General features: G+C 43.1%; 1 protein-coding gene across 3 annotated transcripts in view; it reads left to right on the top strand.

Annotated features, from left to right (window-relative positions):
• Ift81 (intraflagellar transport 81) overlaps positions 1 to 11,343 on the top strand; it is a 73,705-nt gene extending 62,362 nt beyond the window's left edge. Inside the window, exons 19-20 of one of the 3 annotated variants that reach the window (XM_021162439.2) lie at positions 543 to 686; positions 11,108 to 11,343. In XM_021162439.2, the coding sequence (XP_021018098.1) occupies positions 543 to 686; positions 11,108 to 11,143 (180 nt within the window). In that variant the 3' untranslated portion in view covers positions 11,144 to 11,343. Of the gene's footprint in view, positions 1 to 542; positions 1,539 to 11,107 lie in introns of those variants that run through there. The other 2 variants (XM_021162438.2, XM_021162437.2) reach the window with 2 other exon arrangements.
• The last annotated feature ends 258 nt before the right edge of the window (positions 11,344 to 11,601 follow it).

Below are 11,601 nucleotides of genomic sequence, written 5' to 3'. Positions count from 1 at the left end.
CCCTCCCTCCCCCTTTCTTCCCTCTCCTCTTTTTCCCTCCCCTTCCTTTCTTTTCCTTCCCTCTCCCTTTTCCCTTCCCTTCCCATTTTTCTCATGACTTTTGTTTGTCTCTTACACTTGACCTTAGCCAAGAGGCTGGGAATCAGTGTGTCGTGGATGAATGGTGGCCTAGGTTGATGCAAGTACACCAAAGGTGGACTGGTGTCACAGATATTTGTGAGCTACCATGTGGTCGCTGGGAATCAAACCTGAGTCCTTTGCAGGAACAGCAGGTGTTTCTAGCCTCTGAGCCATCTCTCCAGCCCCTTTTCCTGACCTTTTTAATGTCAGGCTATTCTACATATACCTTCAATTTAGATAACTTTTAAATATTCTTAGTGTTTTAGAAGAGTTTTAGAAGAGAGCATATTTGCTTTATTAACATTCATGAAATGTACAAAACATACCATACTCCTCTGCAACATACTCCTCTGACAGAAGTAAATCTCTTCAACCACTAATTTATTATTCTTGGTGTTTTGTTTTGTTTTGTTTAATGATAGAAACTCCGGGAAAAACAGAAAGCTGTACGAGAAAGTCATGGTCCAAACATGAAGCAAGCAAAAATGTGGCGTGATCTTGAACAACTGATGGAATGCAAAAAACAGTGCTTTCTAAAGCAGCAAAGCCCAGCTTCCATCGGCCAGGTAATTCAAGAGGGCGGAGAGGACCGGCTGGTTCTCTGAGCCCTGTGTCGGCTGGGCTTAAGTCGCATCTGCGTAATGTGTTTTCTTCTCGGAAGTGACTTATTCATCCTTTGCTTTCAGACTAGCCGTCCCTTCTCAGTTGTCTTGGAAATGAAGTGAAGGCAGATGAGGTTTTAAAGGTCTTTTTAACTGCAGGAGAGGCTTTCGTTGTTTGTTTAGCTTAGCCGTCTAGTGGTGTCTCCTGAGTTTTATGGGAAAGGGCTAAGTTTGCTCTCTGTAATGTAAGCATGTGTCCATTAAGAACCACGTAGCTTCTCAGGCTGTGAGGACTGATGGAGTAGTGTTCTTCTCAGTCCGTTTCTGACTTGGAGGACTCTTCCAGGAACTAGGAGCTCCTCTGAAGAAGGGTTGTCTGAAGTCAGCAGTCGCTACAGTTTCACTTTAGTTTCTTTCTCTTCTATAAAATACAAACCAGTTAATGTTGTGAAAAGCAATTGTGATGTTCATGTGATTGCAAAGGAAATAAAGCCTGCAACCTGTCATGGCTGTTGATCTGAAAGAACATAGTTGTGTCAAGATTTTTTAAAAGTATTTTATAACATTCATGTCTCATCTCAGGATTCTCACTCATTTTCATCAAATGTAGACTTCATAGTACAATACTTGCATTGTCCTGAGGACTGTTATTATAAATATAAAAATTGTCATAAAATATAGATGCAACATAGGCTGGAAAGCTAACGCAGGATTCCTAGTGAAATTAAGAATCTCATGTGCTCCCAACCTCTGTTCCATGTGGACTACATACTTAAAGATTTCTTCGGTTTTCATTAAAGAAAGATATTAAACTTGTGTGTTCTCTTTTACTTCATTTTTGCTTCAATCTGTGTTTCAAAATGTCTTTAGAGTCAAAAACCCAGACTTTAAATTGTTAGTATGTCCTTTGTAGGCTAGTTCTTTTTAACTACCCTTGAAAAAAAATCTAATGAAAATTTGTATTGTGTAAAATATACAGACATGGATCTCTTTGTCCCAAGTTTAATCTACTCTTAATATTTGTTTGAAAGCTTTTTTGTTAGTAATCAGAATCTCAGTGTCCACCTCTGCTCTCCACACATCCGTGTACACACACACATACAAACACATACACAGGCGCGTGCACGCGCACACAGAGAGAGAGAGAGAGAGAGAGAGAGAGAGAGAGAGAGAGAGAGAGAGAGAGAGAGAAGGGGAGGGGAAGAAGGAGAGGATGAGCATTCCGGTGGCTGTGGCTGAGTCTGGTCCTCAGTTTGTTTGCCCTCTGGGCAGTGTCAACTCCCAGCATTGTCCTTCCTCCCTTTGGTAGATGGGAAGCTCAAAGAGGAAAGGCTGTGTGTTAGTGTATGTGTATGGAAAGAAACCCTTCTTAATTCAGTAATCATTTTTGGACACCAAGGTAGATTATGCTCCTGTCAGATCAGCTGTAGGCTTGGCATGTTTTTAGTAGTATAAAATGCTCCATTAGCCAGAATGTGAATTCTGTAACAAATACTTGAAAGACTAGATGGCATTTCAGAAAGGCACTTTACTCCCCAGAGGAAACCTCACAAGGTCGTTATACCTAGAGGCTAATCTGGTTTTTAGCCCCATACTCGTCATTCTCTTTTTAGGTTCTGGAATTGAGAAGGGCAGCCCCAGGCCCACTTCAGATTCTGATTGATTCTCACATTCCACCTTTACTCTGCGCAGAGCAAGTGTGTGGGTTACACACCAAGGCAAAGCAGAACATCCTTATCACTTCAAGAAAAGCAAAGTGGAAAAACCTCTAAAAGAACAAGTTATTTATAGCTTTTACGTAACATTGGACACTTAGTAACTCGGCTTAATGGGTTTCATGCAGACTTCCCTTCCACTCGCCCATGACTTGATTGGAACATTAAGAAGCTTTGACTAACCCTGACAGTTTTTGACAGCTTGTACTTAGTAAAGAAGAGCTTGCTCCATTATTTTCTTTCAAGGTTAATATGCTAACCGGCTAATTGATGAGCGCACTTAATCATTTTAGAAAATAATTGTGTCTTTCACATGATGGCCCAAATAAAGGAGAAAAATGTCGCCTGCGAATCTGCCTCTGCGGTCAGCTTTCCTTCTCTGGGGCTTGGGCTGCTAGCTGTTGTGAGGACTTTGACTGTCAGTGGCAACGCCCTCTTGCTCACTATTGGTTCAGGAAATAATCCTGTAAATATGCCCTTTAAGAAGAATCTAGAAGTCGGATGTACTTCCTGTTACAATTGGCTGAATTCAAGGTCACACTTTGCAGTGCTGGGGAGCAGGCTAGAAGACCTCAGAACACTGGAGAATGAAGGGAAAGGACCCAGAGACTGTGAACCGGCTAGCTTTCCCTTCAGGCTGCTGCTGGCTGCTGCCTTGCTTTAATTCAGGAGGCAGCAATTCTAAAACAAGCCATTGAGTCACACTTGTTTTTAATTGATATTTGTCATTCTGCTGAATTCTTAGCATGCGTGACATTTATACTTTTTTTTTGGAAAATTTTAAGGTCTATGCAGTTTCCAAGTGAATTTCTTAAGTTTTTAATGCTAAGATGATAACAAGCATTTTTTAAAATAATTTTGAGTAAAATAAGAGGCTATATATGCACTCAAACTAAAAATGCGTAAATTGGCAGGATTCTTGGATTTGAATTGGGGGGCGTGGGGGATGCATCATGAGTAACACAGAAAAAGCTGTCTTCACAGAGGCAAAGTTTATATTAAAAAATAACTGTGTTTCTCAGAGAAACCTCATCTCACACAGGTCCTCGCCCAGCGCTGGTGAATAACAGGTTTGTTCCCACAAAGAGTTCTAGGTGCTTACATCATGCCTCTGGCTTGGCAGAAAGGGGTTTGCCTCTGGGAGCAGGTAATGGGTGCCCACTCCGACGCCTGGCCTTCCCATAACCTGCTTGCCCACAGTTGGGCACTGTTGTGGTGTGGGAGGTGTGAAGCATGTGTACTGCACTATCTTCAGACAGTCTCCAGCAGCCAGGAAAGAGACAGAGCTGCACCTTTGTCACCGGTGTAATTACCTCTGTCCTCATGCTGACCGAGGCCTCCCTCCGTCTCCCCTAAACGAGGGCAGTCTAATTAGAGTTGTTTGCGGTGGCAGCTAGGCATGTGGTGACTGTTTCGTCTGGGGAGGGTAGAGATGGATCATTAAAGGTGCTCTGTGTGTTTTGATGTTTGACTCTTCTGTCTTAAGACAGTCTTCTTTAAAAAAACAAAGCAAGTTCACTGGGCAAGAATATGGCTTATTCTTACCCAGTCCTTGCAAAAGAAATAAAAAAATAAAACCCAGAGTCCAAATAAGTAGGGGTTTTTTTTGTTTTGTTTTCTTGGGTTTTTTTGTTTGTTTGTTTGTTTGTTTGTTTTTGTTTTTTTTTTTTTTTTTTTTTGAGAGGCCTGGACAAACACGTGCTTTCTGCTCCCAAGCTCCCTCTTTTGGCAAACTGGGAGTACTTTCCTGGTCACTGGTCATTGCACAATTTCCTTTCTAGAACCAGAGAGCCTTGCGTCACTAAGCTAAGGTTTGCTGCTATGGAAATTCACAATTCAGAATATGGGGGAAATGAAGGATTCCTGCTTCCCAGTGAGGTCTTAAGTTTCCACTTGAGTTCGGGGTGTGACAGTCGGTCCCTGTGAGTTGCTGTTTAGTGTAGCACTTGGTGGGTAGCTTTGAGATCAGCAGAGAACAGCAGGCTCTGGTGCTTGAATGACTCACCCGCATCTTCCTTTGTTGGAGGGACCTCCGAGGGAGCCCTGCCAGCCACCGCAAAGCTGGTCTGCTGCTGCTCTTGCAGCAGATTGCCTTCCTGCTCTGAAGACGACGAGCTGCAATGCAGCTCCCTCCTTAAAGAGGCTCGGGCACAGTTCTGCGGTATCCAAGGATGGACTTAACTAAACAAAGGAACAAATTAGCAGATACTATCTCCCAGAGCTCTGCAGTCATGATAAAGAAGAAAGGGAATGAACCGTTGCTGAGTGCCAGGCGTGTGTCAGGCATAGTCCCAGAAGTTTCTGTGGGGAAGCAAGGTGATGCTCACAATGAGGCAGACCAGGTAGACTTCACACTATGACCCAGGCGATGACTGTGGCAGAGCCTGCATCCAAGACCTATGTTCTTAATTGCTGCCTTGGTGCAGAGTCTGTTGTAAACAGTACTTATTTGTAAACAAGTTGGTGTCTGTTTCTGAACTATTGCATGCATTAAATTCTGTATGGTGACATAAACTTAGAGGACCTTGTTAAAGAATGGATCTGGGGCCTGGAGAGATGGCTCAGTGGTTAAAAGGACTGGCTGCTCTTGCAGAGGACCTGGGTTCAATTCCCAACACCCACATGGTGGTTCACAACCATCTGTAATTTTTTAAATACAAACAAACAAACAAACAAAACAAAACATAATAAGTGAGACTACAAGATATGCTTATTACATTTATTCAACCAAAATTATTTTGACTACTTTATAAACATCTCTTGCCATTTTTTTTTTTAAAAGTGCCAAGACACAGCTTCTTTCTGAACTGGAGAATATTTACTTATCTATAAGTATTATCTTCTGTGTGTGACTCTTTACTAAGTTCCAAAATGTAAAATCTGCACGACCTCATTTTTGCTCTAAAAACCTCATAGCCAGACAGGCACGGTGGCTGAGCAGGTAAAGACTTGCCACCAAGCCAGGTGATCTGAGATGGCCCTTCAAACCCTTATGGAAATGAAAGTTGTATACACAATAAATGGAATTTTCCAAACACACAGACTCTACATAGAAAAGTAATGCTATATATTTTGAATGGTTTGAGGAATAATTTTAAAAAGAGGTGAGGCATGTCTAGATTTGCAAGACTGTGTTAAGATTTTATGGAAATCTGATGAAAGTTTTATGGGAAAAAAATGGAAGCTATACAAACATTTAAGGCCTGGAGAGATGCTCTACAGTTACGAGCACTGGCTGCTCTTACGGAGGGCCTGGCTCGGGTTCCCAGCACCTGAGTGGAGGCTTCTGACTACCTCCAGCATTGTAGCAACTGATATCCTTTTTCTCTTCTCCTGGAGCACCATACACACAGTCCACATACAGACATGCAGGAGCACGGACACACGTACATACAAACACAAGAGCACACCCATGATAAGTTTAAAATTCACTTAAGGATATGTATGGCATGTTCAGGAAATGATGAGAGATCTCAGTGTGTGGCTGGGTTGCCTTGCCTTGGGAGAGAACGGGACACCAGTATGTGTTAAGCTCCTGTGTTCTGTACACCAGTCCCTCCTGACCCACAGATCTGATTTTTGATACTTCAGTTGCATTTGATCAGCTGTACTCCAAAACTTATCAATGAAAAACGTCCTAATAAGTCATAAACTTGAACTAACTTTTATCATAGTATCTGATTTTAAATCATATTTTATTCTTACTGTCATTAAGTTAAAATTTATCATATGTGTGAATGTATAGAGAAAACGGTATACAATAAGAAGGATGGTTTGGCACTGCCTTTGGCCTCAAGGTTGCACCAGGGGGCCTCTGAGCTACACTATAGGAAAAGGCACAGGAGACTAAAAGGTGTGTCTGCAGGATTAAACAGACCTAAAATACGTTGAGCATCAGTAAACATCCAGACCTTATAGCCAGGTGTTAAATATGCTGGTGCTGGGGAAGTTCAGTCAAAACAGGCATCTAGACTATTCCTCCCTAAGCCCCTCCCACTCTGGAGAGCTCTTTCTCAGTTTTCCCAACTAAATCTATGCTTATTCTGCTTTTAAAACAAAACAAACAAACACAAAACCCCCAAGCATCTGGATCCGGCACAGTGGTTTATACCTACTGTCCTACTTCTTGGGAGCTGAAGCAAGACAAGAGGGCCCATAGCTCAGGAGTTCAATACCAGCCTGGGCAATGATGAGATAAAAGTGGGTGGAGATGTGGCAAACTGAAGAAGTGAAAAGATCAAAAACCAGGGATCTAAGGAAGACCAGAAGATGAAAAAAAGCCAAGGGGGCTTCCTTAACGAGATGGGGACTGACTGAGCTGGAGGTGACATGCATAGGAGAAAAGCATGAAGTCTAGGTATGAATACAAGCAACGGGGCCCACAATAGAAATGGCTTACAGTGCTTGTTTAGCTAATAAGCAGAACTACCCCAGATTTCCTGAAAACTACACTATTTCAAGATATCAACATGTATTACAGAGAGCAGAACTCCACTGGCCTTCCAGACACTCACTTTGTGACTTATGTTGGGTGGAGGGCACTGCTATCCTTTTGGGGTTTAAGAGCGCTAAGGAACCAATGCAGAAATCAAAAGGAAGAAAAGCCCTTTTGGCTGAGTAATCTCTGGCCCGCCCAATGAAGAGGGACACCCATGACTCCACCTCTTCTGGAAGCACGTGTAGAATCTGACTTGGAGAGGAGCAAGGATTCCATGGGGTGTATGAAACCTCCAGAAGAGAATTATCCTGTGGTACAAGCCAGAGCCTACCGGGGATGAGGGAGGGGCTGCTGGGAACCAGATGGCGAGAGCTCTGCACTGCAGCTCCAGTGATTGATGGGCAGCTCCAGTGATTGATTGATGGGCAGCTCCAGTGATTGATGGGCAGCTCCTGTGATTGATTGATGGGCAGCCCCAAGTCTCCTGTGGTCTTGGTCCTCTATCTGTCCCAGCTTCCTTATAGACTGTTGATGAAATGGAGGTTCTCTATGTAGAGAACACGTGATCATCTGGGGCTTAACCGCGGAGTTGGGAGGAGCAGTATAGACAGGCAGCCAGTTAATCTGTTTATTATATTAAGGGGAGGAGGGTATTTTCACACCAATGCAAAGACCCAGCCTTTAAGGAGGTATCATCCAATCTTTTTTATAAAAGAATTATATGTAACAGTTGGGATTTGTGTGTGTGTGAAAAAAGATTTGATCATTCTAAAGAATTTAGCTAAGGAACAGAATATCTCAAAGGGATATTTTTGTGGGAAAGATTTTTATAAGTTTATATGATTTCCTGTGTTTAAAAAAGAAATGGGAGCTGGTGTCTCACAGTGCTTGATTTCTTTCCCTTGAGAGTCAGGAGAGTTTTCATAGGAACAATCACAGCACTGCCAGGGAGAGCCCTAGCCATCAAGAAGACCACTTGCCAGGGACTTGGCCGTGTCAAACAAATGTTCAGCTTCTATTCTGACACTTCTCGAAGAATTTGATTGAAACTGTATATGTCCAGATAACACTCAGCAAAGTGGCCTTCTTACATTTGTTTCAAGATATATTTGGCAACAAGAGAGATGACCTTGGACTCAGCTGCTTTTCCAATTTAGGACTTCTCCCTGGGTCTACTGCACAATACTCCCCAACACTGCAAATTCACCGAATGGAAAAACATTCTTGTTACTCTGTGCCGTAAGTCCTGGGACGGATGGAGGACATTTCCCCCTAGCAGTATGTTCTGCCTTTAAAGACGGGCTGTTGTTTGTCCACAAACTCTATGTTGGCTTTCCAACCATCTACTTCAAAATACAGTCAGGGAGCACATTTGTTCTTCATCAGAACACCTTTTGCTAGTCTAAATTGAGCTGAACTTGGGTTTTAAAATATTTTAGCTCGTAAGAAATAAAAACCAGCCAACCTTAACCCTTTGCATTTGTTCTCTGGCCTTCGAAGTCTGGTTTGAAGCCAGAGTTCATAGCAGCTTGATGTAAGGTCTAAAGAAGATGTCAGAGGCATCGAGGGCCCCTTCTAAGGTTATGACCACCCGTCCAGGATGGCAGTAGAAGTCCTAGTGGTCCAACTTCCAGCCCAATGCCAACGTTAGCTTCCAACTGAATCTGCAGTTTGCCTGTGGAGGTGGATGGCTGGTCCTCTCTTCACAGTGACAGCCTCTCAGATGCTATTTTGCATATTTTAAAGGCAATTCCTTTTTCAGTTGTTGTCATGGCCTTTAAAAGTTTTGTTTAGATTTGCTTATTTTATTTTACATGTGTCAGTGTTTTACCTGCATGTATCTCTGTGTACTACGTGCATGTCTGGTGCCCACAGCAATCAGATGGGATTGTTGGAGTTCCTAGTTCAGGGACTCGTGAGCCACCATGTGAGTGCTGGGAACTGAACCCAGGTCCTCCACAAGAGCAGTCAGTGCTCTTAACCACTGCCCTTATCATGGTTCTAATTTGTGATATAAATAGCCTCCTTGATAAGGTGTATTTATTTTTAAGCAAATAAGAATTACAGTCTGATTATTGTTTTACCTAGCATATCATCAGGGATAGTACAGTCTGAGGTTACTTAGCATGTCATCAGGGATAGAATCATCTATTTTTGTATGGCTTCCTAGTGTGTTACGGGCAATCAGAGCATTTACAGAGACGGTTATGTTGTGGGCAACAGTCTCCAGCACACACGGTACGTTAATTTCTACTAAGATGCTATGCACACCCATACCGCATGTGGAAATAAAGACGCCATATTGTAATATTGTAAGGATAGCTGGTTCGCAAGAATTCCCTGTTGTTTGCTTTGGAATCAAGCATTGCGTCAGCTGTTAGCCACAAGGTAAATGATCTTGACTGGATAGAAAGTCAACACAAAATTCATACCTATGATACTTTTCAAAGATGGCCCTTCCCATCTGATGCCGGGCTCATCCGCAGTATTTAATTATGACAGATGGTTACATCAGCCTTACTTTGTAATTTCCCAACTTGAAAGCTGAAAACGTTTCTTGTTTAATCCTTTCCTCCTCTACAAAAAACAAGCTTCGCATGGCGGGCGGCTGCCCTGTGTACATTTCCATTATTGTATTGATGTTGAACCAGGGCAGTGGCTAAAGTCACTCCACTGACCCAATTAAGCAAATAAGAGCTTGTGGTTGCCCGGGCTGATTGATCTGCGCAGGATACGCAGTGAAGTTTCCTTTTCCTGGTTCGAGAGACTCCTCCTATTGCATAACTTGTGAACTGTGATTTGAGTGATACAGAAAAGGAAAATAAAGATGTTCTACAAAATGTTCCCGAGATCTGGAGTGCTTAGAGGAAAATTTTCATAAGGAGCAGGCCCCCAGAAGGATAGAATTTTATATGAAGTTAGAAAAATGTGGAGTTTGCCAAATGTTTTTCAGATAACGTTGTTTTTCAAAAATACACATTTTCCTCACCAAACCCAGGGTTTCACACCTGCTAGGCAGGTACCCTCTAGTCTGAGTCACATCCTCGGTCTTTCTCATCCTTTCTCCAAAATTACACACAGGGCTGAGGATACGGGTCACGGGTGAAGTGTACAGTCTTTGTGCCCCAGGTCCTGGGTTCGATCCCCAGGAATGGAATAAGCAAGCAAAAGCCCACAAACCTTTCAGCCTTAGACTTGAAGCATCACTGTGGTTTAGGAGGTCTGACTGTTTTAAGGGCCCCATTCTCCAGCTCTTCTTGTTTTCAGATTCTCTTGGCCAAGTAGGTATTGTCAGAATTCAATGGGAACAAGCACCTCTCTATTATCTCCCATCATCTTGTGATGAAGGAGTTCCAGAACTGGGGGGTTAGCATGTATCTCTAAGCTCGTTTAATGTGTGTCTTCCAGAGATGGAACCCGTGCCGTCCTCAGATTGATGAAGAGTCTGGTGTTTCCCCAAATACGCAAAGCCCTGCCTAACCAGTAGTTTCTAAAACATTTTTAGACTTCCTTATTTTATGTGTATGAGTGTTTTTGCTAGCACGTGTGTGCATCATGTGTTCATCTGGTGCTTTCAGAGGTCAGAAGATGGTGTTGGATGGTTGTGAGCCATGACGGGTGCTGGGAACCAGACCCTGGTCCTCTGGAAGAGCAGCACGTGCTCTTAACCACCGAGCTGTTTATTCTCCACAGACCTAAAGGCTTCTTTTACTTTTTCCCATCCTGCCTGTACATCTTATCTCAATCTTTTGATACAAGAGTCCATATTTGTTTACTTAAGGAGGCAGGCCTAGTGTGTGTTCATTTTAAAAATCTTAATTTTTTTTTCCTGACCCTTTCCATCGTTTTTCTTTACGTGCCATACAGTTATGTGTGGGTCCATGTGAGGTCATGTGGGGGGAGGGTTGCATATGTGTGTTGAGTGAATGCACATGCAAGTTGAGGCCAGAGGTCACATGACTGCAACAGGCCAGATTCAGGTCCCCATAGACTTGTGGGGCAAGCCCTCTACTGACAGACTGACCTCCCAGATGGGACACCCTTTAGTGGTAGTTGCTTTTGTTTGCTGTTTTTGCTGTTGTTGTTGTTGTTTTTACTCCTGTATTTTTCCTCCCTGTTCATGTGTATCAGATGGTTCTTATAATTCAAATCTTTCGATCTTCTCCCTATAGACAGCTTCTTACAGCTAAGTGACTCTGGAACATCTCTCAGAAATGTTTTCTATTTTTAAGGACATAGAAGCCATGTATGGTGGCGTCCACCTGTAAGCCCGGCACGGGGGAGACCGAGACAGAAGGATTAGCAGTTTGAGACCAGCATTGGGCTATGTGGCAAGACCATGTCTCAAAAACAATAAGCCAACCCCCAAAAGGAGTGAGAGCCCTGAGGAGGCCTGTGTGGCTCAGACAGTCTGAAGAGCACAGCACATGTGCACACTAACAACCACTTTTAAGGGTGAGTCAGTACTGTGAGGTGAATAAAACTTAAAAATATGTGCTCTGTGTAACAAAAGTTCAGGTAGCAGAGAATACATGATTTAAAAAAAAAAATTGGGCCGTAGGCCAAGGTGTGATGGTGCACGCCTTTAGTCCCAGCACTCAGAAGGCAGAGGCAAGTGGATCTCCATGAGTTTGAGGCCGGCCTGGTCTACATAGCAAGTTCCAGGAGAGCCAGAACTACATAGACCGTGTCTCAAAAAAAAAAAGAACCCAGGCCCAGCAACATG

Source organism: Mus caroli, chromosome 5, assembly GCF_900094665.2.
Source record: "Mus caroli chromosome 5, CAROLI_EIJ_v1.1, whole genome shotgun sequence".
NCBI lineage: Eukaryota > Metazoa > Chordata > Mammalia > Rodentia > Muridae > Mus > Mus caroli.
Note: the sequence above shows the minus strand (reverse complement) of the source record. Positions and strands in the feature narration are given on the sequence as shown.